We start from the raw sequence: 26389 nt of genomic DNA, 5'->3' as shown, positions 1-26389 counted from the left end.
CTCAAATTCTCTACTATAAGCATCAACAGCCATCTTACTCTGGGTGAAACTACAAAACTCTTCTCTCTTGCGGTCAATGAGAGCCTGAGGGATGTGATGCTCGCGAAAAGCCTCAATGAAATCTTTCCAGGTGGGTATCTGGCCAGCTGGAAGCATAGCCTCATAGTTCTGCCACCAAATACTAGCAGGACCTTCCAGGTGATAAGCAGCATTGGTGACCTTGTCACCTTCAGCTACGTTCGCAGAACGCAGCTTGTGTGTGATACTACGGAGCCAGTCATCTGCATCAAGTGGTTCAATGGAATGATGGAAGATAGGTGGTTTCAGGCCAATGAAGTCCTGGATGGTCGCTGACTCTTTGCACCAATGTGCGGTGTTCTCCTCGATACGTGCCAACAAGCGGTTAGACTCACGCTTGTTCCTCTCCATCTCTATCATGAACTCTACCAATGAAGGTTGGTCGGGCGATCCTCCTCATCCCTACCACCTCTGTGGTTCAGGCAATGAGCAACAGAACTTCGGTTAACTGACGACATCCTGAGAAGCGGAACCAAGGACGAGGTCAACAACAACTATAGGATGCAACATGTAGCACAAGGAAATTTAGTATCTCTCAAACTCCTAGGACAATTCCAGCAGCATAACGGCAGTAAAATGCTCAGAATGAGACATTCTGCGAAAGACGGGGTAGCACCATACTCAACATCATCACTCAAGCTTCTAGGATAGTACTAAACAAAATACACCGGAAGTACTCGAACTGGGATATGACTCTGATCAACCAATCCTAAGAGACTATGGAGTAGTAACACGTGATCCTGACAGACAGAAAAGAAAGCCTAGTTCCTTAACCCCGTAGGAAAGATAGGATGAGTCAGATCAGAAGGGCATGAGATATAAGGAGTAAAAAGAGCCTTACGTTCCCTTCCACAATCAATTCCCTTACATAACTAAAGAATTTCTAGACTCAACTTCGACCAGGTTGGCTTGGAAATCCTACAGGCAGTCAGGCTCTGATACCAAAGTTGTCGGGACCCCGATCCTAAGTCACACCGATCTAGCATGTAACACATCATATCACTTTGCGGCCTCACGCACGGTATTCCCACGGGTGCCACCTTACCTGGCCCGGGACCGTTTGCGCCTTTTGGCTCACGTATATGATAGTGTCGCTAGCATCCATATGATAAAGAACCCGGGCCGACATGGCTAGTCGTGAACCCAAAGCGGTGCTAACCTATGGGGACAGGCATACATGAATCACATCGAGCATGTCGGTCAACAGCATATGAATCTGGGCTGTAGCACTGGGCTAACAGGACTCCGGGGAACCCGGGCTATAGCAGGCTAGGCAGGACTCCGGAAGTCACCGCGTGACATTTCCCCGAAGGGACAGACACGGGAACGAAGTGGAACACATGCCGGCCAGTCAAGTGTTCTGAGCAGTAGTGCTAGGCTAGCAGGACTCCGGTGAACCGGGCTGTAGCGGACTACTATGGCTCAAGGAAGCACTAGACTACATTTCCCCACAAGAGAGGCTGCCCAAGGATAAACAACTAGATTGTCGGATCCCACACATAGCAATACACGTCACACGTACGCATAACATGCAAGTATGTGAGGTACAACATGGCATCACAACATAACGCAAACTCATATAGATAAAGGCTCAGAAACCACATAGCATTAAATACAAACAGGGTCACATGACCCATCATTCAGAGCATACAAGCAACAAGCGGAAGCATTACATGTCTGAGTACAGACAACTACAAATGAAAAAGGCTGAAGCTGACTATCTACAACATCCGATCAAGATCGTAGCTGAGGTACAAGCTACTTGTCGAAGTCCACGTAAACTAGTAAGACCGAAGTCTCCGCTTGCAAAAACATAATAAAGCACATGAGTACAAGGTACTCAGCAAGACATACATCAGATCCTATCATACATGCACTTGTATCAAGAAGTAATGTGGAGTTTAGTTGCAGCAAAGCCAGCTTTGACTTCAGTGGCTATCCTGTACTACGACTGTTGGTAACTCTTTTTGAGGTGGCGCACACGACGTCCACTAATCACCACGTCAATACCACTACTATGGATTCATTCCGTCTCTCCTTACGAGAAGGCCATCCATAGCACTCACACTTATCTTGAGGCATTTTAGAGTATCCACTTTAGTTGTCTATGTACCACGTAGCATCCAAGAAGTCCGTAACGAGGACACGGCTATCCAAATAGATCATGATAAACCTGAAGGGGTGTACTTCTTTTCACACACGCTTCTCACCACTTATCACCATGTACACGTCATGTACCTCGGGCAACCTTCAAGCGGAAGCCTGCGGGGTGTCGGCCACGACCTGGACTAACCACACAAGACTCTAGTCCAGGTTTTACGGCCTATTCGGGTCCATCCGCAAGGAGAGATCGGCCGGGGTGTCGCTCACGGCCCCAAATGATGTGTGCAGGGTTCTCAAAAGCCCACCTCGTCGGATGGATCTACGCTTTGTACACCGTGCCACTTGTGGCCTAGTCTGTCCCAAGCCCACCTGGCGGGTGCCACTTGGTAGACTACTAACACTACCTACAAACACCAGAAACTAATTGCAACTCCTGGACAAGATCAAGTTGGTTAATAAGTCGAGAGGAGCTTGGAGTTGCCCGGAGCCCAATGTGTGGTAGTAGCTAGTCATTGGACAACATACACAGAACTCAGTTGCTTAAGGACGGTTCCAGTGAGAACAACCCACCATGTACTCCTACATGGCCTCTCACCGCTACCTTTACCAAATCGTGTTCACACGCTTAACTCTCAGCACCAGAACATATCGTACCACTCCAATTCATTCCCGATGAATCAGACCTGACACAACTCTAAGCAATAGCAGGCATGGCATGGCAAGAACACAACATGGCTCAATCAGATCCTACACATGCTAGTGGGTTTCAACTATTTACTGTGGCAATGACAGGTCATGCAAAGGAATGGGTTCAACTACCGCAGCATAAAGTAGCAGTTGATTCGCTGTTGTCCTAATGCAATACAAGAGAGCAGGAGCGAGAGAGTGGGATCATGTTGGAATGAAACAAGGGGGTTTGCTTGCCTGGTAGATCAACAGGGGGGGCACTGCTCCACTGATAGGTACTCTCGAACACTTTCCGGAGCAGGACCTATCGAGAAGGAACGGTGTCGGAAATCAAACACAAGCATATGCAACATTATGATGCATGACCATGGCATGAGTATGTGATGTTGGTTGAGCTAATGCAACTAGCATTCATTTGGTTAAAGTCCATTTGAACTAAAGATTCAAATGCACCTTTAACATAAGCTCTTAGATATGCCATAAGTGTGTTTTCATATATACAGCATGTATAGATGGTTTGTCATGCATGAAAATGGTACAGATGGATAGATTGAATTTTTCTGATAATTTTTCATATATAAATTATTTCAATCTGAGCTACGGTTGAATTTCTATGAATTTTTGAAGTTTATATCATTTTCTGGAATTTCCTGATTTATTTTAATACCAGAAAAGGATTAATTGCATCAGCACTGCGTCATGCTTGCGTCAGCAAGTCAACAACGCTGACCAAGTCAAACCTGACGTGTGGGGTCCACACGTCAGTGACTCAGTTAGTTAACAGGGGGTTTAGTTAGTCTAATTAGGATTAGTGGGCGCCGGGCCCACTGGTCAGTGACTAACTAGGTAACTAACCTAGATTAATTAGTGTTAATCTAATACTAACTAAATATGTCAGGGGGGTGGCCCACGCGTCAGTGACACAAGGGGGAGGGTCAACCCTGGTCAGCGGGTCAAAGCCACCGGCAGCTTGACGCCGGCGAGCCAGACGCGGCGGAGGGCGTCGGAAACGCGTCTCCAGCGACCAAATGGGCCGCGGAGACCATCTCCGAGGAGCTGGTGCTCGCGCGCATCCACTGGTGCCCTCCGTTTCACCGGAGACGGCCTAAATCGACGGCGCCGACCACTTGGGCGGCGGCCGGAGTTCGGCCTCGACCGGAATCGCGGCTGCAGCGTGCAAAAGACAAGGGGGGGAGGGGTATTCGAGGTGGGAGCTCACAGCGGAGTTGCTGAGCAGGCCAGTGGGCTCGGGGAGGCGCTGAAGATGGCGAATCGGAGTCGGTGGTCGGCGGCGTCCGAGGAGGAAGACGATGGCGACGGCGGCTCCACAGGGCGTCCGACGTCTTGTGGTGTGACGGAGAGGAAGAGGGAGATGCGACGAAGCTCTCGGGCTTGTCGGAGAGGCGAGGGGGAGGTGGTAGCTGCGGCTATGGCGAACGGCGGTGACGGCAGCGCTCGGGCACGGTGAGAGAGAGCGAGGGAGAGGAGAGAATGGGAACGGGAGAGTGAGGGGGAAACGGGGCGACGCGCGGCGACACGCGGGTGATCCAAGCGATGAGAGGGAGAAGCAGGAGGTGGCGGGGAGACGTGGCCACGGCCGGCTGGCGCGGCCACGCAGCAGCTCCTACTGGCAGGAGCTTGAAGAAGCTCCTGGCAGTTGGGCTGGGCCGGCCTGCTGGGCCGCTGGGCCAGGCCAGGCTGCACAGGGGCTGCAGGTAAGCGCCAGGTAAGTTTTTTTTTCTATTTTTGTTTCTGTTTTCTATTTTTCTGACATTTGTTTGGATTTAATAAAATACTAAATCATTTTATTTACTTATGCCAATTTTTGCAGGAGCTAGTGGTATTATTCCAGAGCTCCTCAACAACTAACATAATTTTTGGACATATATTATATATATAACAAATATATATCCAAAGCAAATAACTATTCATTAAATCCAAATGCCCAAAATAAATATCTATGAGCTCCTAATAATATTGGTTTGATTTTTATCTCTGTCCAATATTTTCAGAGAGCAACATGAACATTTTCTTGGAGACTTTTGGAGCACTTTTTTTATTTGGGTCATTTCCAGAGATGATTCTGAGGGTTTCACAAATCCTCATTTCAAATTTAAATGGAATTTAAACATGATGCACACATGACTAGCTAGCCTAGGTCATACCAGAACTAGGGATGTGACAATGTAACAATTGAAAAAACAGTAGTAGCAAAAACCAAAACAGTTGTAGCAAAAGTGGTACAATGGTTCCAATGAAAAGAAGACATGGCAGCAAAACTTCGGTCTGTTCCAGCAAAAATCGAAGATGGTGGTAGCAAACTGGTACACTGGTTCCAGCAATTAAGCAAACGTGGTAGCAAAAAATTTAGTAGGTAACAATAAAACCTCAAAGACTATGGTAGCAAAATTTGAAGTTAGTTCTAGCAACAGCAAAAAAACCTTGGTTCCAGCAAATAAAAACCTTACCCAGATCTCCTGCACTTTGTCGGTGTAGCTCCAACATCCGAAACGCCCGTCGCCGCAGGTCTCCAGCACTTGTTTTTTTTTGAGGAATCACCGGGGGGGAGAGGATCCCCACCTGTATATATTACTCAAGAAGCCAACAAGGCCCAAATGTCACATATTACAAGGGCACGGCTAGCCGTGTGGTAAGATAGCATAGCCAAGCCGTGGCAGCTACCTTGTCAGCATGATCCTTAAACCGATATGAGAATAACTCGAAATCGTTAACAATATTCAGAACAGATGTTCGAGAGGAGTGGGCTTCAGAGCGAAAGACAGCAGCGTTGCGGCAGTCCCAAATCTTCCATAGCACAACAAGAAGCACCTCTGGCCACACCCTGCCGTCTAGATGATGTGGTTGGGGAACCAGCCATAGGTCTTGAAACCTGGTTGTAGGAGAGAGGCCTAGGTGCTCCCAAATCTGCAAAGCTCGCGGGCAAGAGATGAACAAATGTGTAGTGTCTTCAGAGGGTCCAGCACATCGTGGACAGGTTGCAGAGTCAGCCATATGTTTTGACGACAGATTTGCCTGAGTATTTAGGAGGCCTCTAAAGAGAAGCCAGACGAACAGCTTCAGTTTATGCGGCGCCCTGGATCTCCAGATTAGGTCGGCGTGATCGTCCTCATTTTCTTCATGCATCAGAAGTTTGTAGGCAGCTTTGGAGGAGTAGTTTTGTCCATGCAGCAAGTAACGCTCATCCTGCCCAACCGTCAGCTGAACATCCTGTAACAACAAGCACAAGGCAGCGAGCTCGCGCGAGGCGGCTGTGGTTATCCTGTTTGACAGGTTCGCATGTATCCCATCTCGCATGATATGAACCACTGGGATAAAAAGGTTTGTGGAGTGGGAGTAGAGGCACGGGAAAGCATTTGCAAGAGTAGACGGCAGTAGCCAAGTGTCTAGCCAGAAAAAGGTTTTTTGGCCATTATTGGTTAGCACAAAGGTGGTGTGTAGCAAGTTTTGCAGCTGTTTTTGGATTATTTTGGTTAGGAAGGAAGGGTTCTGGCAGGAAGCAAGGTGGGAAAGGCTGCATAGGTGATGTTTGTCTAACCAGGCAACCCATGGTAGTTGAGTGTTTTCGTCATGTGTGAGGTATTTGTAGGCAAACTTCATAAGAAGACAGTCGTTTTGTACAGCTAGATTCTTAATGCCTAGACCACCATAAATTTTCGGTTTGCAAACGTTTTTCCAAGAAATCAAACATTTTGAGCCCGTGCATGTCTCCTCAGCAGCCCAAAAGAAGGCTCTTCTAATGGCATCCAGCATCTTTAGTATCTTTTTCGGAATTTTGAAGACTGACATAAAGTAGGTCGAGAGGGAGTCCAGAACAGAGGAGATGAGCACAAGCCTCCCAGCCCGATTGAGAAGTTTTGCGCACCAGCCAGGAAGGAAAGATCGGAAAGAAGAAATAAGAGGTTGGAAAGCCGAAGGGGGTAGTTTGGTTGGAGATAGAGGAAGTCCGAGATAAGTTTGGGGAAACCCAGAGGTGGTGCAACCAAAAATCTGCGCAATAGAGGAGGCAGTTGTGTCGTCGACATTCATGGGGACGAAAGTGGTTTTTGAAAAGTTTATACATAGGCCGGTGGCAAGAGCAAAATCATCTAGAAGCTGCTTGAGCTTGCGGGCAGCAGTAGTGGAAGCGTGGGCAATGATGAGAGTGTCGTCAGCATATTGGAGGATGGAGGGCGGGAGGTCATGGAAGACGGGGTGGTGAAGCTCGTTGGCTTGATCAGAGGCAGCGGACAAGATGAGCTGTTGAAGTACATCGGCAACGATAATGAACAGATAGGGTGAGATGGGGTCACCCTGACGAAGGCCATTTTTGCACTGGACCCAACTTCCAGGGACTCCGTTAAGCATAACGGCAGTTTTACCAGTCGAGAGCGGGTCCTCAATCCAGTTGCAGAAGTGATCCGGAAAACCTCGATGGCGTAAAAATTTTAGGAGAGAGGGCCACGAAATGGAATCAAACGCTTTCTTGAAATCAAGTTTGAGGACCATTGTTGCCGCTTTTCATTTATGGCAGCAGTTAAGGGAATCAGTGGCGTAGATAAAATTTTCAGCAATACATCTGCCAGAAATAAAGCCTGTTTGATCACCGTGAACCAGGAGAGGAATGAAAGTTTTTAGCCGATTAGTGAGAAGCTTGGCAATGCCTTTGATAGGGCAGTTCTGCAAGGAGATAGGGCGAAAGGCGTCAGCAGTGTTGGCACCGTCTTTTTTAGGCAGAAGTACAATGAAGGATCTGTTGAACCGCTCTGTTTGGGACGTAAAGTTATAGAACTCATGAAAGAAGGCAGTGATATTGTGCTTGATGGAAGTCCAGTTTGATCTGTAAAAGCATGGGCCAAAACCGTCCGGACCTGGGCTGGCGTTAGGGTTCATGTGTAAAAAGGCAAGTTTTATTTCATCAAAGGTGAAAGGGGCAGCAAGATGTCGAAGTTGAGGCACCGGAGCAGCGTAGAGATTGGATAGATCGAAATTCCAGGAAGTAGTCGCCGGGCAGCCTAGTAGATTGTGGTAGAAGTCTTTCAGGATGGTGGCTTTTTGATCATGAGGGTCAAAAACCTGGTCTCGAACGCGAAGCGAAGGGATCTGATTCTTACAGAAACGTTGAGAGGCAGAGACATGAATTTTTTTTGAATTTTCGTCCCCCCGGATGGCACGCTTAACTTTTGCACGCTGTCTGATTGCCATCATACGATCACGGATGGCCCGATGAAGGGAGCGCTTTATGACAGTTCGCAGCGAAGCCTCAGCTACAGAGAGGGGGCGAGATTCTTCTTTAGCATCGAGCAGCGTAAGAACAGTCTTGCATCTTTGTTCCCTTACTGGAGGGGGTCTAAGGGTTTTAACCCATTGCTTTAGGCGCGAGCGGCAAGTTTGAAGCATTCGGGCCAGATTGGCAGAAGTGGATGGGCTGGAGCTAAGGTACTGAACAGCAGACTGGGTTATAATACGTTGGCAGGCCGGGTGCAGAGCCCAGGAGCGTTTAAATCGAAAGAGGCGGGAGCGAGGGATGGAGGTAGCTATGGAAACAACCAGTGGAACGTGGTCAGAAGTGAGGCGTGGCAGGGAGGTAAGTGAGCAGTTTGGGAAAGAACTGTTTCAGGCTAAGTTGAAGAAAGCACGATCGAGGCGTTCTAGTACAGGTGATTCTTGGTTATTCGACCAGGTGAACTGCCTATCAAGCAGAGGTAATTCCAGCAGAGCGAGATGATCTAGAGTGTCATTGAAAAAAGATGCCTCTAAGTGTCGAAAATTGGAATTATTTTTCTCATGAGGAAGCGAATCAAGTTGAAATCACCTATGACTAACCACGGAGTATTATCCGGACGAGCAATACTTTTTAATTCGTCCAAGAAAACGCTTTTGAGAGATCGCGCAGTTGGCGCATATACGTTAGTAACCACGAAGGGAAACGGACAAGCGAGTGATTGTAGCGTAACAGAGGAGCAGAACGAGTGATTAACATGTGATTGAACTGATAAGGAATTTGTAGAGACAGCTGTGAGAAGCCCCCCAGCTGTTGCAGAAGCTGGTAAAAAACTAGCATCATCAAGAAACGTTGGGAAAAAGGATCTTAGTTTCAGTGGAGAAGGGGCGGACGGCTTAGTTTCTTGTAGTAGGAGGAGATTTGGTTTGAGAGAGATTAATTCAGATAGAACTTCAGTACACCGGTGGGTACTGGTTGCAGCACTTTGTCACCACCGCCTCCAATCTTGTGGTCATCGTCTCCAACACGCGGCGCAGGAGGTACATCGCCACCAACACCGGTGTGAGCTCCGTTGCAGCACACTCCCTTCCCCTCCTCCCCCGTGGTCATGTCTCATGGAGGAGACCGGTGCACAGGTGCCCAGAGGACGACACTCCATGGTCGGATCTGCGTAGCCATCTACTCCCCCCGTTTCTAAATATTTATCGTTTTAAAGATTTTAAATGAACTACCACATACGGATGTATATAGACATATTTTAGAGTATAGATTCATTTATTTTGCTCCGTATGTAGTCACTTGATGAAATCTCTAGAAAAATAAATATTTAGAAACGAAGGGAATATGTGTGTGTGCGTCGGCGGGGTGTGGAGGAAGGAACTGAGACAATAGAGGTGCTCGAGCACGCGGCAAGAAAGCAAAGGTATTAGAGCGCACAACAAGGAGAGGACTTTTGTTTGCGGTTGGCACCGCGAGAGAGATGTGGATGGAAGAGGGGAAAAGGAGGAGGGGATAAGGCCGTGTGTGGTTGAGCGGTGCATGGGCCCCAATAGCCAGTGCACGTGCGAGGGAGCCGACCGGTCGGCGTGAAACGTTTTCCAATATAGAAACACTTTTAGGGAAATTTGAACACTTTCTTTGCCACCACTAAATAATTTGAAGAGCGTGTGGTTGGATGGTTAGAGGGACAGTGGTATCCCCGGTCCATCAGGATTCAAGTCCTGTGCTCGCATTATTCCTGGATTTAGAATCTTCGAGTATGCGCGTGTGTGTTCATGGGGTGAGTATATGTGTGTCTATACTGTGTTCAAAAATAATAATTTGAAGAGCTAATAAGAGAACATTTTATTTTAGACAAGAGATTAGCTTTCTCCTTTTTTTGTCACCAAAAACTAGAGCCGGCCCATGCATGGACGATGGACCAGCAATGCCATAAAAACTTCCCGCAAAAAAAGGCCATAAAAACCATATCTTCTCATATATAGAATTAAATCAACCTTTTATATGATTCACCTCATGTACTCCAGTATATACCTCCGACGATAAATAAAAAAGTATATACCTCCGCCTTAATTACGTAATCCTTGATTGACACACACACACACACTGATATGCATTTATCCATATATGTCACCCACATACCCCATGAAGTTCTATAAAAGGACACCAAAATTAACTGTAAATCGATGTAGTAAACATACTTGATTTTCAGAGAAGAGATGGGGAGTCGCAGGTGCTCCTCCGGCGTGTCCACTGTCATCCTCGCCATCTCCGTCGTGGCGCTTCTCAACACCGACGTGGCGCTGTGCGGCTGCAGCTACAAGCGCATCTTCGCGTTCGGTGACTCCCTCATCGACACCGGCAACTTGTTATACTCCGTCGGCAACAGGGCGTCGCCAATCAAGGAGCTCCCCTACGGCATGACCTTCTTCAAGCACCCCACCGGCCGCATCACCGACGGCCGTGTCGTCGTCGACTTCTACGGTCAGCCGCCGCCGCCATCATCGATTATTCTTGTAGTTAAAGCGAGGGGTGCTTATGTTATATCTGTATGTTTTCAGCGGAGGCGTTCGGTCTGCCGCTGCTGCCGCCGAGCATCCCGGAGGAGACGACCGGGCAGTTCCCCACCGGCGCCAACTTCGCCGTGGGGGGCGCCATCGCACTTCCGCTGGAGTACTACAAGACCAAATACAACTTCACGATGAACGCGCCTTCCAACCTCGACCGGCAGCTCGCATCCTTCAAGAAGATCCTCGCGCGCATCGCTCCCGGGAACAGTAAGCAACATACTGTATAGTATATGCACGTGCATGCATGCATGCGTCGTCAATTTCATGAGGTTCAGTAGATCTGTACATCATTTCTCGTCTTGACACAGGGACCACGAGGTCTCTTCTGAGCGAGTCCCTGGTGCTGATGGGCGAGATCGGCGGGAACGACTACAACTTCTGGTTCAGTGACCGCCGGAGACCCCGTGAAACGCCGGAGAAGTACCTGCCCGACGTGGTCGCCCGCATCGGCGCCGCCGTGCAGGAGGTGATCAACCTCGGCGCCAGGACGATCGTCGTCCCTGGCAACTTCCCCATCGGGTGCTTGCCGGCGTACCTGGGCGCCCACCAGAGCAACGTCAAGGCCGACTACGACGAGCTCCACTGCCTCAAGTGGTACAACGAATTCTCCCAGAAGCACAACCAGGTGCTCCGGCAGGAGCTCGCCCGGCTCCGGTCGCAGAACCCTGGCGTCAAGGTCGTCTACGCTGACTACTACGGCGCCGCCATGCAGTTCGTCCAGAAGCCGCAGGCGTACGGCATCGCCGACCCGCTCGTGGCGTGCTGCAACGGCAACGGGCCGTACCACACCGGCGGGGCGTGCAACAACCAGACGAAGCTGTGGGGCAGCCCCGACGGGTTCGCCAGCTGGGACGGCCTGCACATGACGGAGAAAGCGTACAAGATTGTCTCCGACGGGGTGCTGGACGGGCCGTTCGCCGACACCCCGCTGCGCCATATTTGCTAGATGGAATTCTTAGGATGTTTATTATGACCGACTGATGTAGCTGTAGTGACGCCAATAAATGAATAATTTTCAAGTTAATGAAAAACAAATTCAAACATGCAAAAGACAATGGACAAAGATAAAGTAGAAAATATCTTTTCCCCTACGCTACTGGTAGGGTTTCTATCCTCGTAGGCGATTGCGATTGCCTCCGAGTCTACCCCTGCCTCGACCGATCGTCTGATCTGCGCGCTCCGTCGTCTTCTAGGCGGAGTCCCTAGATCGTTCCCCTGATGGCGTCCACTTCGGATGCCAACTCTGTTGTGAGCGGCGGCGGCGTGGTGGCCGCCAAATCGGACTTGGAAAACTGCTTCGACCAGTTGGATCTCAACGAGGAGGAGTTCGAGGATGTAGATATTGATGAGGATGATCGTGAGATTAAAGAAAGCGTCCGGTGGCTCGCCCTGGCTAGGGTTCACACCGACAAAAATTTCAGCCAATCTGTGTTTTACAGGGATATGCGAGCGGCGTGGAACCTGGCGCAGCACGTGAGGTTTCGGCCTGTTGGCCCTAATCGGTTTGTCGTCCAGGCATCATGCTTGGGAGACTGGGAGCGCATGATGATGCAGGGCCCATGGCTGTTCCGCAACTAGGCGGTGTTGATGTGCCCATATGATGGGTTCAGTAGAGCGGAGGATGTAAGCTTCGTTCGTATGCCGATCTGGCTCCAAATTCACAAGTTACCTGACCCTTATTGCAAGAAGAACATTGTGGAGAAGCTGTTAAAGGGAACAGGCGATATTATGGAGATGCGCCTGAACGGAAACACTAGGGGGGATTTCATAAGGGTGCGTGTGAATCATGACATCCAACAACCTCTTACGAAATTCATTAGTATCGTTTGAGCAAAGGAACGGCAGGGGTATCTGGTCCGGTATGAAAAATTAGCCAGGTTTTGCAAGATGTGTGGCCTTGTTGGTCATGAGCATAAGGAGTGTGGACTAGGGATCCATGATGAGAAGAAGCTCAAATATGGAGACTGGCTGTATGCAGATGCACCCAATAATCCCAGGGCAGAATCAAACCCTGGCAATATGTCCGGGTCGCGCTCATCACCGGGGAAGAGAGGAGGTCACGCTGCTCAAACTAACCCCGATCGTGAGAGGGTTGATCCAGAGACCTTGGACACGGCTTCAAGCCCGGTAAAGATTGCTAAGGAAAGGATGGAAGTGGACAAGGACCCCAAGAAGAGGTTAAACATGGATGCGGATGGGCTTGAAACTGTTGCGTCAGGATAGCCAAAATTGTTGCTGACTATCACTGATGGTAGCGGCATTGATTGCAAGGAGCCTAACTCGCCTACGAGCAATAGCTCGAGCAGTAAGTGTGTGAAACACTCCAAGGACAGCGAAGATAAGATATCGGCGGTCTCCCTCGAGGAGGACCACCGGACGCAATGAATATACTAGCTTGGAACTGCCGGGAGGGGGGACCGCTGGACAGTTCGAGGTGTTGGCCCTCACCAAAGCCAATTTCCCCAAACTAGTCTTTTTAAGTGAGACTAGGCAAGATGTCGTTAAGATGGAGAAGCTCAAGTGGAGGCTAGGCCTAAAAGGTTTCCACGGTGTCAGTAGTAATGGAAGGAGCGGTGGTTTGGCTCTGTTTTGGGATGAATCTCTTAAGGTGACAGTTTTGGACGCATGTTGTCGGTATATCGATGTGCACGTTGAGGATGTGGGTGGAGGAAACTCGTGGAGAGGAACTTTCGTTTATGGCGGGCCTAGAGTTGAAAACCGGCAATCTATGTGGAATCATTTGACTAGGCTTCGTGCTATCTTGCAGGACCCGTGGTTTGTATGTGGAGATTATTACGAAGCTATGTGGCAGCATGAGCATCTCTCCAGGACCCTGCAATCAGAAACACAAATGTTGGCATTTAGGGACTGCTTGTTGTTGTGTGAACTCGAGGACTTGGGCTTCACCGGGTTTCCATACACATATAATAATGGGCAGGACGGTGACAGGAATGCTCAAGTAAGACTAGACCGTGCGTGCGCGGACGAGGCCTGGCGCAACCTCTTCCCTGCAACCAAAGTGAGTCACTTGGTATCTCCTTGTTCTGATCACAGCCCTCTCCTTATACAACTGGATGGAGGTCAGAGGATCAAACAACAAGGTCGGGCAGCGCGATACGAAATTATGTGGGAACACCATCCGGGTCTACCAGAGGTGGTGGCGAATTCTTGGTCACAGAACAAGCCTGCCGGTGGGTTGGGTTCGGTGGCTGCGTCCCTGAAGCAGCTTATGAAGGACTTGAAAACGTGGAGTAAGGCAAATTTTGGCAATGTATTAAAGGATATTGAAACCGTAAGAAGCCAACTAGCCGATCTCCAACTGGCAGGGGCAGATTGGGCTCTTATTCGTGGAAAGATGAACGAGCTTGACGAACTCCTCTATAGAGAGGAGATGATGTGGCTCCAACGGGAGCGTATTACGTGGCTCAAGGAGGGCAAACGAAACTCCAAGTACCTGCACCGTAGAGCTATGTGGAGAGAGAGACGAAACTATATTCAGCGCCTGCGGACGAGCAATGGAACTTGGTGCACGGTGCCGTCCGAGATGGAAAGGATGGCGAGTTCATATTTCAAGGAAGTGTACACAAAGGATCCAACACTGAATCCTGATGTGGTACTGGATTGCATTATACCGAAAGTTACCCCAGAGGTGAAGGAAGGTTTGAGTGCGCCATTTTCTGAGAAGGAAATATCCGATGCACTGTTCCAAATAGGGCCCCTTAAGGCTCCAGGAGTTGATGGTCTGCCGGGCCAGTTTTACCAGCGGAATTGGGGGGTGCTAAAGACAGAGATTATAGCGTCAGTCCAAGAATTTTTTGCTAATGGAATTATGCCAGACGGGGTGAATGATGCGGCTATTGTGTTGATTCCTAAAGTTCTACATCCGCTCGAACTAAAGGATTTTCGGCCAATAAGCCTTTGCAATGTGGTGTACAAAATTGTGTCAAAATGCATGTGAACAGATTGCGACCCATCCTAGGGGAGCTTATTTCTGATAATCAAAGTGCCTTTGTGCCGGGTAGGCTTATTACTGATAACTCGATAATTGCCTTCGAGTGTATTCATTATATTCAGTCGTTGAAGGAAACTTCTCCCGCTCTATGTGCTTACAAGCTCGATCTTTCCAAAGCGTATGACAGAGTGGATTGGGTGTTTTTGGAGAGGGCTCTTCTTAAATGGGGATTCTCACAGAATTGGGTTTCATGAGTCATGGCATGTGTTACTTCGGTTAAGTACTCAGTGAAGTTCAATGGTAAGATTCTGGAGTCCTTTACTCCATCAAGAGGCTTACGACAAGGTGATCCATTATTCCCCTTCCTTTTCCTCTTCATTGCCAATGCACTTTCAGCTTTGATCAATAAATCTATGGCAGAGGACGGTCTAAAAGGGGTAAACATATCTGCTCCGGAGATTTCTCATCTGCTGTTTGCAGATGATTCACTCTTGTTCTTCCAAGCTTCAGAACAGCAGGCACATCTGGTGAAGGGTTTGTTGAGCACTTTTCAGCGCCCACGGGTCAGTTGATTAATCCCTCAAAGTGTTCCATCCTGTTCTCAGAGCATTGCCTGCCAGTGGTTGCAGATGAGGTAAAGAGAGTTCTGGAGATTACTCAGGAGGTCTTTGAGCCAAAGTACCTAGGCCTGCCTGTGCCGGAGGGTAGAATGCATAAAGGTAAATTTGAAACTGTTCAAGAAAGATTAAGGAAGAGATTGACTGACTGGAGTGAGCAATATATGTCTTCAGGAAATAAAGAGATCATAATCAAGTCTGTTGCTCAGGCTATTCCAGCCTATGTGATGAGTGTGTTTAAGCTCCCAGCTTCTGTTTGTGATGAGCTTACCTGCTTGATGCGTCAGTACTTGTGGGGCATTGAGAAAGGAAAGAGTAAGATGGCATGGCTTAGCTGGGACAAGATGAGATTATCTAAAGCTAGAGATATGAGGGCTTTTAACCAGGCGTTACTTGCTAAACAGGCATGGCGCCTCATTGATACACCAAATAGCCTATGTGCTAGATTGTTGAAGGCAAAGTATTTTCTTGCAGGGCATTTGCTTGACACGGTCTTTCCCAATAGCGGCTCGGTGGTTTGGAAAGGAATTTTGCATGGTCTTGACTTACTAAAGAAGGGTATTATTTGGCGTGTAGGGGATGGTGCTTCAATCAGGACCTGGAGGGATCCATGGATCCCAAGGGCTTCCTCCTTTCGCCCCATAACGCCGAAACGTACATCTCGCCTGAACCGTGTTTCTGATTTCCTTGACGAACACGGCGCATGGCGGATGGAGCTACTCATGTAGAATTTTTGGAAGATGGACATCGATTATATACTGAAAATTAGAACGTCTCCAAGGCAGCGTGATGATTTTACCTCTTGGCATCCGGAGAAGATGGGACAATTCTCTGTTAAGAGCGCTTACAAATTGGCTACATGTGATCATGATACAGCGCTGCCGGGGGGTGCTTCTTCTTCGGCGCCGAATGGTAAGAGATCAATATGGAATAGTGTATGGAAATCTTCGGTGCCTCTGAAGATGAGGATTACAGCTTGGAAAGTGGTCTCGGGAGCGTTGCCGGCAGCACTTTGCAAAAAGTACAGACACTTATCTAAGCGTTCTACATGTCCTCTATGCGGTGTGGAGGAGGAGAACGGATTTCATGCGTTAATTGCTTGCACTCAAGCGCCCAATATCTGGGTGCGAATGAGGTCACGTTGGCCCCTACCACCGGATGAGTTCTCGGTTAAATCCGGCAAAGAGTGGTTATTGAACCTGCTTACTCTCTGCTCGGAAGACATCCGGGATATGGTGCTCATGTTGATATGGCGTATCTGGCAGTTGAGGACTGACACTTCACACGGGAAGGAAATTCCACCGGTGGACATCACAGTGGATTTCCTAGATTGCTATTACAAGTCTATCAAACTAGCTGGACATTTTTCTACGGACGAGATAATAAAACGGAAGATGAGTGTGTCGGATCTTGCACCTGGTAAGGCAGCTACTGATAATCAACAACCTGCTCCATGGCATGTACCAATGACGGGCACCGTCGCCCTATCCGTAGATGGGTCGTTTCAAGACTCAGATGGTTCTGCCGCAGCAGGTATGATACTTCGGGACGAGCCAGGTGTGTAAGTGCATCTAGTGCCACCCCTAGTTGGTTTTGGAATATTGACAACAAACCTAGTTGAGGGACTAATGTGTTTGTGAGAATTGCAGGATAACACAGGTAGAAGTCCCTCATTGATTCGGTTTTCCTACCAGAGATGACCCCTAAAAATGTATGAAGACATTGATGTCAAAGGTGGTTTATGAAGATATTCTCATTGAAGACTATGACAAGAGAAGACATCGCATGAAGCCTATGGAGCTCGAAGACTTAGATCTTTCGTAGTTCTGTTTCTTCTTTGTTGAGTCATAGGAACCACCATACTGTTAAGTGGGGTCCAAGAGAACCAGTCAGAATGACTGAAGTGATGCTTAACCAAAACCTATGTCTTCGAGTGAAGACTATGAGAGCGAATCTTGTCCAGAGTCGGACAAGTCAGCTTTGCTTGTAGCCCAAGTAAAGTTGTCGTGTGAGTTTGAAATCTGACCGTTGGAACACGTGTCAGTTCCTTAGTGACCCAGGGTCATTTCGGACAAATCAGGTCGGGTTGCCTAGTGGCTATAAATAGCCACCCCCTACAACCATAAACGGTTGGCTGCTCAGAGTTAGAGTACGGCTTTTGTCGTTTGAGAGCAACCCACCTCGAAGCCTTTGAGAGAGAATTCCTTGCGAGGATAAAGCCCTAACCACCCAAAGCCAAAGAGAATTAGGCATCACTTAAGTCTTCTTGTCTGTGTGATCTGAAGACTTATTACACTTGAGGACTGTGAATCCTCCACCCGGTTAGGCGTCGTGTTCTGAGCATCCAAGAGACATTGTGGATCGCCGGTGAACGAAGTCTGTGAAGGTTTGGGAGTCTACCTTGAAGACTTACCAGAGTGATTGGGCGAGGTCTGTGTGACCTTAGCTCAAGGGGGAATACGGTGAGGACTGGGTGTCCTGAGCTGCGTGTTCAGGACTGGGTGTCCGGGACTGTGTGTCCTCAGGTTTAAATACCTAGCCGCCCCAACCAGACGTACAGTTGTCACAGGAACTGGAACTGGTCCAACAAATCATTGTCTTCAACAATTCACTGGTTTCATCCTTCCCTTCCCTTTACTTACTGTTGGTCCATGTGAAGTCATTGTATGATTGCACTATCTTTTGTCTTCACTGAATGACTGCGTGTTCTGTTTGGCTTCATAATATCTTCCTACCTAATCCTTACTACCTAGCTGCTATTAGTCATTGTGCTTTCACTTCATTGAATACTTGACTATGGTTTGCCTAGTGTAGTCTACCTTCCGCTGCATGGTAATAGGTTTATTTCTATCGTTTGTCTTTGAAACTTCCACGTTTTGAAGACTTTCATAAAAATCGCCTATTCACCCCCCCTCTAGTCGATATAACGCACTTTCAATTGGTATCAGAGCAAGATACTCCCTTGTTCTGTGTGAATCGTTTTAACCACCTGGAGTTTTAGCTATGTCGACTGCAGGGATAATTAAAGTCTCCGCTGCGTGCCCCGTCTTCGATGGAACTGAATATCCCTACTGGAAGAATAAGATGCGCATGCATCTTGAAGCCGTTGACGTCGATCTATGGTATGTCGTCAAGAACGGCGTTCCCAAGGCTGGAGAAGGTGTCACTGCTGCTGATGTCAAGAAGTTCATTCAACTGGACTCTATTGCCAAGAATATCATCTATGGTCATCTGGCCAAAGGACAGTATGGCCGTGTGAGTGCTTTGGAAACATCTAAGCTAGTCTGGGACTGGCTCTCCAAGGTCAACGAAGGCGTCTCAACCCAGAGAGATCAGAGAATCAGTGTCCTTCGCAACCTCTTCAACCGCTTCAAGCGAAATGACAATGAGAATGTCCAGCTCACGTTTGATCGACTCACTGACATCACAAATGAGCTTCAAGCCCTCGGCGCTACTGAGATCACCAAGAATGAAGTCGTCAAGACACTACTGAGATCACTTGACAGTTCGTTTGACACCCTAGCCCTGATGATTCAAGAACGTCCTGATTTCAAGACACTCGATCCGTCTGACATACTTGAGAGGCTCAACACACATGAGTTTCAGCTTTCTGAGAAAAGAGATATCTACGGTCCAAACTATGGGCGAACTCGTGCCTTGAAGGCAAAAGTTGTCTCCTCATCTGAAGAAGAATCTGAGAGCAGTTCTGATGATCCTGAAGACATTGGAAAGGAACTTGCTATGCTTGTGAAGAAGTTGCAAAAATTCACCAAGAAGAAAGGTTTCAGAAAGTCTTCACGATCAAGCTCAAGGAATGATGAAGCTTCTGCTCATGACTACAAGAAGAAAACATGTCACAAGTGCAAGAAACCTGGCCACTTCATCTCTGAGTGTCCGCAGTGGGACAATGAGAACAAAAAGAAGAAGAAGAGCAAGGAATATGACTCTGACGACAAGAAGAAGAAGAAATACTCAAAGTCTTCTTCCAAGTCTTCCTCAAAGTCTTCATCACACAAGAAGAGCTCATCTGGCAAGGCACGTGCATTTGTTGGCAAGGAAATGGATTCAGAGGAGGAGTCCGCTTCTGAGGAGGCGGAGGTGGAGTCTAAGGAGGAGTCCGATTCTGGCGTTGCAAGTCTGGCTACAGCATATGTTGCCAAGTCCATCTTCAACACTGAAGACAATGACTTCATCACCGACACCGATGCAAATGACAAGGACTACTCCGCTCCTACCTACTGCTTCATGGCACGCGGTGCCAAGGTAAACACACGCACTACTCACTATCAAACATCTAGTGAAGATGACTCTGATTGTGGTTCAAGACCCAGCTACAAAACACTTGCTAAAATTGCAACTGAACAACAGAAAGCTATGGAACATATTCAAAAACTGTTAGACAAAAGCGATGATCTGTTAGGCACTGAAATGACTCGATCTGAGTCCTTAATTGAAGACATAAAAAATCTTCACATTAAGTATGAGGAACTTGAAAGTCGTCATGAAATGCTCTCAACAACTCATGAAAAGCTTTCCTATGATTATCTTCAAAGGAAGCAAGATCTTGAGAAATTGAGAGCGGCTCATGAAGATCTTCAAAAGGAAAACGAGTCACTTCGCGCCGAACAGATCAGTTCTGCTCAGGAAGGATTTGAACCACCATGTCTTAAATGCATTGAGCGTGATAATGCTACTTCTGTTGCTAAATGTTCTACTGCTGCTACTGTTGCAATATCTTCAACTGTTGATGTGGGAACTAACCCCTCTGCCGAGGATACCACTTCTATTGCTGATGAGAATGCTAGGTTGAAGACATTGCTTGAAACAGGGATGTACAAAAGTCTTAAAGGGCATCAGACACTATGTGATGTCCTCAAAAGGTAGATCATGAACCGAAACCCGAGGAAAGAGGGTGTTGGGTTCGTAAGGAAAATGAATGTTGATGCCTCTTACTGGAAACCTGAGCAGTACCCCAAAACCATATGGGTTGCTGCAAAGGAATCTTCAGCAGATCCATCCACTCTATCTGGCTTCACTTGTGCTAACCCCATTGTCATTGATGAATCCTTTGATGCAAACTATAAACTGTTTAAGAATCAGAATGGTGAAGTGTTTGCCAGGTACATTGGTACTAACTGCAGGAATAGACTGCCTATGAAGAAGGTCTGGGTAACAAAAAAGTGTCTGGAGAATCTTCCTGTGAATGTCATCATGACACCATAGGTGAAGAAGACAAACCCCAGACCACAGGCTTCATACAGACAGAGGACTCACCTGAGTCGCACTAACGCAAATGTTTTGCAGGGAAACCATACTCAGGCCTATGAATATGAGCGCGGTTCATCAAACCGCCATCTTCATAAGACCAAGAACTATTCTGCTTATTCTTATGAGTACTATTGTCCGCCTACAAGACTTTTTGCTAGGGCTCCAAAGCCAAAGTTCTCAGATGCTGCACTTAGACTTATTGCTTCTAAGCCACCCTTGAAGATGTGGGTGGCTAAGAAAGCTTAACTCTCTTTTGCAGTGAAAGGTCTCCAACAGAAAACCAAAATCGTCTGACGCTATTGCTGGGAACCTTAAACATCTTGTAGGGTGCAAGATCAAATGCCCGAATGGTCTTACTATGTACTTCGTTCCTGAATCGCTTGCTACTCTCCCTATTAGTCCTAATCTGGATCTAAGCTTTCATAACCCACTAGTTCGTCAAATGTTTTTGCTTCACAATTCTCTTCGTGAAGCCTATCCCCCTAACTGCACTGTAGGGTACGACACCAGCGTCTTCAGAATGGATTATTGATAGTGGGTGTACCAATCACATGACTGGCAAAAGAAGCCTTCTTATGGACTCAACCTTACGTCCATCCGACAATAGTCACCTCACATTTGCTAACACTGGTAAAAGTAAGGTATTGGGTCTAGGTAGAGTTGCAATCTCAAAGGATCAACACATGGATAAAGTCATGCTTGTTGAATCCCTTGGCTTCAACTTAATGTATGTCTCAATGCTTTGCGATTTGAACATGATCGTAATGTTTGGAAAATACCGTTGCCTTGTTCTAATGGAATCTGACAAGTCTCTAGTGTTTGAAGGGTATCGGAAAGATGATTTGTACGTGGTAGATTTCTCAGCAGGACCACAGCTTGCCGTATGTCTTCTAGCAAAAGCTTTAGAATGCTGGCTCTGGCATCGGAGGCTAGGGCATGCTGGCATGAGGAACCTCCACATCCTTGCAAAGAAGAAGCATGTCATAGGCATCGAGGGCGTCAAGTTCAAGAAAGATCACTTATGTGGTGCCTGTGAAGCAGGAAAGATGACGAGGGCCAAACATCCCTCGAAGACAATCATGACAACTACTCGACCCTTCGAACTGCTCCACATGGATCTTTTCGGTCTTACTCATTACTCAACTCTTACTACTACTGCTTGTCTCTATGGCTTGCATTGTTGATGATTATTCTAGATATACTTGGGTGCACATAATCCTCTACAAGACTGAAGTGCAGGATGTCTTCAGACGCTTCGCCAATCGAGCAATGAACAACTATGGCGCCAAGATAAAGCACATCAGAAGTGACAATGGCACTGAATTCAAGAACACTGGCCTTGATACATATCTTGATACTTTGGGCGTCACACATGAATTCTCAGCTCCGTACATGCCACAGCAGAATGGCGTCGTTGAATGCAAGAATAGAACACTCATTGAGATGGCCCGAACGATGCTAGATGAATACAAGACTCCAAGAAAACTCTGGCCTGAAGCCATTGATACTGCATGCCATACAATCAATCGTGTTTATCTTCACAAGCTTCTGAACAAGACATCTTATGAGCTCCTTACTGGCAAGAAGCCAAATGTTAGCTACTTCAGAGTATTTGGAGCCAAGTGCTGGATCAAGGATCCACATCACACTTCAAAATTTGCACCAAAAGCACATGAGGGTTTTATGCTTGGATATGGAAAGGATTCGCACTCCTACAGAGTCTTCAATCTCTTTCATTATAAAGTGGTTGAAACAGTGGATGTGCGGTTCGATGAGACTAACGGTTCACAAAGAGAGCACCTGCCAAATGTGCTAGATGAAGTTCCATCCAGTGAATCAATCAAACTTATGGGAACTGGAGAAATCATACCCTCTGAAGCTCAACCTGAAGAGGAACTTATCATATCCACACTTGATCAACCTGAAGACAATGCTTAGCCTGAAGATAATCCTTCTAACAATGACAATGATCAGCAAGAGCCAAATCTTCGCCCTGTACATCCTCGTGTTGCCAATGAAGTGCAGATTGAGAGAATAATTGATAGCATCAATGCACCCGGTCCGCTCACTCGTTCAAGGGCAACTCAGCTAGCAAATTTCTATGGACACTTCGCATTCGTCTCAATAATAGAACCCAAGAAAGTTGAAGAAGCCTTCATGGAACCTGAATGGATTCAAGCTATGCAAGAAGAGCTTCAACAGTTTGAGCTGAATAATGTATGGGAACTGGTTAAGCGTCCTGATCCTCGGAAGCACAATATAATAGGCACCAAATGGATATACCGCAACAAGCAAGATGAGCATGGTCAAGTTGTAAGAAACAAAGCTCGTCTCGTTGCTCAGGGATATACTCAAGTGGAAGGAATTGACTTTGATGAAACATTTGCTCCTGTGGCTCGACTTGAAGCCATACGCATACTGCTGGCCTATGAAAATCATCATAACATACTTCTATATCAAATGGATGTGAAGAGCGCTTTTCTCAATGGCAAGATTGAAGAAGAAGTGTATGTTGCACAACCGCCTGGCTTTGAAAATCCAAAACATCCTGACATGGTATACAAGCTCAACAAGGCACTGTATGGCCTCAAACAAGCCCCTCGGGCTTGGTATGACACACTCAAATACTTCCTGAAGAGCAAAGGCTTCATACCTGGTTCCCTCGACCCCACTCTCTTCACGAAGACATATGATGGTGAACTGTTTGTGTGCCAAATATATGTGGATGACATCATCTTCGGCTGCACCAATCAGAAGTACAGTGAAGAGTTTGGATATATGATGCAAGAGCAATATCAGATGTCCATGATGGGTGAGCTGAAGTTCTTCCTCGGTCTTCAAATACGACAGCAACGCAACGGCATCTTCATATCTCAAGAGAAGTATCTCAAAGATTGCCTGAAGAAGTTCGGTATGCAAGACTGCAAAGGCTTCACGACGCCAATGCCAGCCAAACATCATCTGGGCCCCGACGACAATGGTAAAGAGTTCGATCAAAAGGTATACCGCTCCATGATTGGTTCTTTACTTTATCTATGTGCATCTAGCCAGATATTATGCTTAGTGTTTGCATGTGTGCTCGATTCCAAGCGGCACCAAAGGAGTCGCATCACTTAGCTGTGAAGCGAATTCTTCGATATTTAGCTCACACCCCAACTCTAGGATTATGGTATCCAAAGGGCTCAGAGTTTGATCTGGTTGGATTCTCGGATGCTGATTATGCTGGTGACCAGGTGGATCGCAAGTCTAAATCAAGCACATGTCATTTCTGGGACGATCACTTGTATGTTGGTCTTCAAAGAAGCAGAACTGTGTATCCCTCTCCACTGCTGAATCTGAATACATTGATGCTGGATCTTGCTGCGCTCAGCTTCTGTGGATGAAGCAAACACTCAAGGACTATGGCATTCATCTGAAGCAAGTGCCCACTCTACTGCAACAACGAAAGCGCCATCAAGATTGCCAACAACCCAGTTCAGCACTCGAAGACAAAGCACATTGAAATTCGTCATCACTTTCTCAGAGATCATGTTGTGAAGGAAGACATTGATATCATACACGTCAACACTGAAGAGCAATTGGCAGCTATCTTCACCAAGCCCTTGGATGAGAAGAGATTTTGCAAGTTACGGTGTGAGCTAAATATCTTGGAATCCTCAAATGTCCTGTGATCAGGCACACATCCTAACACTTATGCATATTGATGACTTAGATGTGCAACACACGAAGTAAAGTATATCCTCAATCAATGAAGACATACATTCTAAGTGTGAATACATTAATGTGGAATTTGACTTTGGAGCGCCACGATAATTGTGCGCCGTGTCTAGGTCTAATACTTCCTATACGGTGGGTAACGCCACCACCAAAGGTTCTGTTCGAAGTGTTTCACTCATGGCGTTACATTTGCTATGTCTTCACATTTGGTTTGGCTTCAATCTCAACATGTCTTCATGATTATCTTCACTATGTTGAATATATATATATATACATTAGTGTTCTGTCCTCTACAGCATTCACTTATAGCTATGTCTTCTTGTTGAATCTTTTGAACTAAGTGAATGTGATCGGACCCTAACCTCTCTATGCTTTCTATCTCAAACTATATCTCTCCAAATCATATGCATGCTATTGAAACTGTCGAATGTCTTCTCTGCGTCCTTGTCAGCAGAAGATATAGAGACAAACATTAAGTCCGTTTTCAATGCTCATTCCTTCACCTGAAACCCGGAGAAGTGGGAACGACCACTCGACAATCCAGGCGTGCGTGGGACGTGGAACAACCCCCGATATGCTGCATGATGGCCACGTGTTCCTCAGATGTGAATCGCCAGGGGCACCTGTGTAATAACACTGAGCCGCCCCTGTCCCTATAAATACACGCCTCACCACAGTCATTATCTCTTCTTCCACTCTCGCACGAACCCTAGCGCCACCGCTAGCCCTCGACGACGCCGGCGACGAAGCGCTTCGCTGCCGCAACCTCTCCGACGCCGTCTTCACGCCGACCGCGGACAACGTCCTCTCCGCCGTCGCCGTAGGTGTCCTCCGTCGCGAAGTTAGGGCACGGACGATCAAACTGCTCGGCCTCCTCTTCCACTCCGTCTAGCAGTTCTTCGTCTGGTAATAAAACTTCCTTTTTACGGCCCCTTTGATCCTATAGCTTCGTCACTTTCTACCACAAGCAGTTTCTATTCACAAAAGTTGGATCTCTTTCATACTGCATCTCATAACATGCCTAGTATATTCACTTATGCTTCACAAAGTAGTTAGATTCCTCACTTGTACTGATCTATGGATTCATACAAATCTGGAACCAACTCCTTATCTATGAGTGAATGTCTTCGCACGATGAGGTCAATGTCTTCTAAACTGATTTATCTTCAAAATCTTCTGAGAATGCATATGACCTCTTCCCCTTCCCTCGCACCTTAATGCTGTCACAGGTACATGTCCATGGGAGAATCCCTTGGTTCTCATAGTCTGCATTCATTTGTAGAATTCTTACAGCATCATATAAATTCTCCCGAAGCTAGTTCATGTTTGTCCAGCAAGCGAAAGCCTTTGAATCCTTTGAACGTATTAAAGCCTTTCAGTTTAAAGTTCATGGCTTCAGAGAAATCTGCAAGGAAGGGAGGCAGACAGCGTCGTGGGGGAACATCAAAAGATTTGCCTGATGACCTCTCAAAGCTTTACAAGACAGATCCTGAAGAGGATTATAATCAGCGCAAGACCCGAATCCAGTGGATTCGAAGATATTGGGCAGAACAGTGGTACAAATACAGATTCGTGACCAAGGAATATGCTGAGAAGAGTGCTATCAAAAGTCCTTGGGGTGATATTCTCTTCCGAGGCCTTCCACCCAAGAACAAAGCTGAAGCTATTGCTCAGGGTTTCTATCCCTGTATGGTCCGTGGACCTCAGCCTGAAGATGTCGATCCATCATCATTGCTATGGTGTCGTGACGATAATCTCTTCAAGCGCAACTTCCAGCATGCAAAGGCATCGGCTAAGGAAAACAAGAAGTCATTGGGACTAGACTTCAACCCTGGTCCTTCTGCTCCCCGGGCTGACGGCACACGCGATGCAGAACCCAATGTCATCGGTCCTTTCTACAACCTTGAAGGTCTCATCACCCATATCGTGGTTCAAGGGACTACCGTGAATGAGCCTACAGATGACGCTGAAACAGATGAAGCGCCTGCAGCGCCGAAGCCAAAGAAACTGAAGCAGCCAAAAGCTTCAAAGCCTGCCTCTGCACCAAAAATCTCACGGGCGAAGCCACTGGCTACTGCACCTCCTGAAGACAGTGTGCAGTCTGAAGATTTGTCACGCATCTCCAAGCCCTAGAAGGTCAAGATGCCTCTGCCACACACCGGCCAAGAACGGACTG

The 26389-nt window shown here is 47.2% G+C and overlaps 1 protein-coding gene across 1 annotated transcript; it reads left to right on the top strand.

Moving 5' to 3' along the window:
- The first annotated feature begins 10308 nt into the window (after nt 1-10308).
- On the top strand, nt 10309-11605 carry LOC125513440 (GDSL esterase/lipase At2g27360-like). The gene is made up of 3 exons (XM_048678558.1): nt 10309-10573; nt 10651-10866; nt 10968-11605. Exons 1-3 carry the CDS (start codon nt 10309-10311, stop codon nt 11603-11605), a joined length of 1119 nt encoding a protein of 372 aa, XP_048534515.1.
- Nucleotides 11606-26389: the final 14784 nt, after the last annotated feature.

Source organism: Triticum urartu, chromosome 6, assembly GCF_003073215.2.
Source record: "Triticum urartu cultivar G1812 chromosome 6, Tu2.1, whole genome shotgun sequence".
NCBI lineage: Eukaryota > Viridiplantae > Streptophyta > Magnoliopsida > Poales > Poaceae > Triticum > Triticum urartu.
Note: the sequence above shows the minus strand (reverse complement) of the source record. Positions and strands in the feature narration are given on the sequence as shown.

Bases quoted from the DNA above. Each gene is read 5' to 3' on its own strand.
- LOC125513440 (XM_048678558.1), top strand. From the start codon at position 10,309: ATGGGGAGTCGCAGGTGCTCCTCCGGCGTGTCCACTGTCATCCTCGCC. The intron at 10,574-10,650 runs GTCAGCCGCCGC...GTATGTTTTCAG, and splicing joins TGTCGTCGTCGACTTCTACG to CGGAGGCGTTCGGTCTGCCG. The intron at 10,867-10,967 runs GTAAGCAACATA...GTCTTGACACAG, and splicing joins GCGCATCGCTCCCGGGAACA to GGACCACGAGGTCTCTTCTG.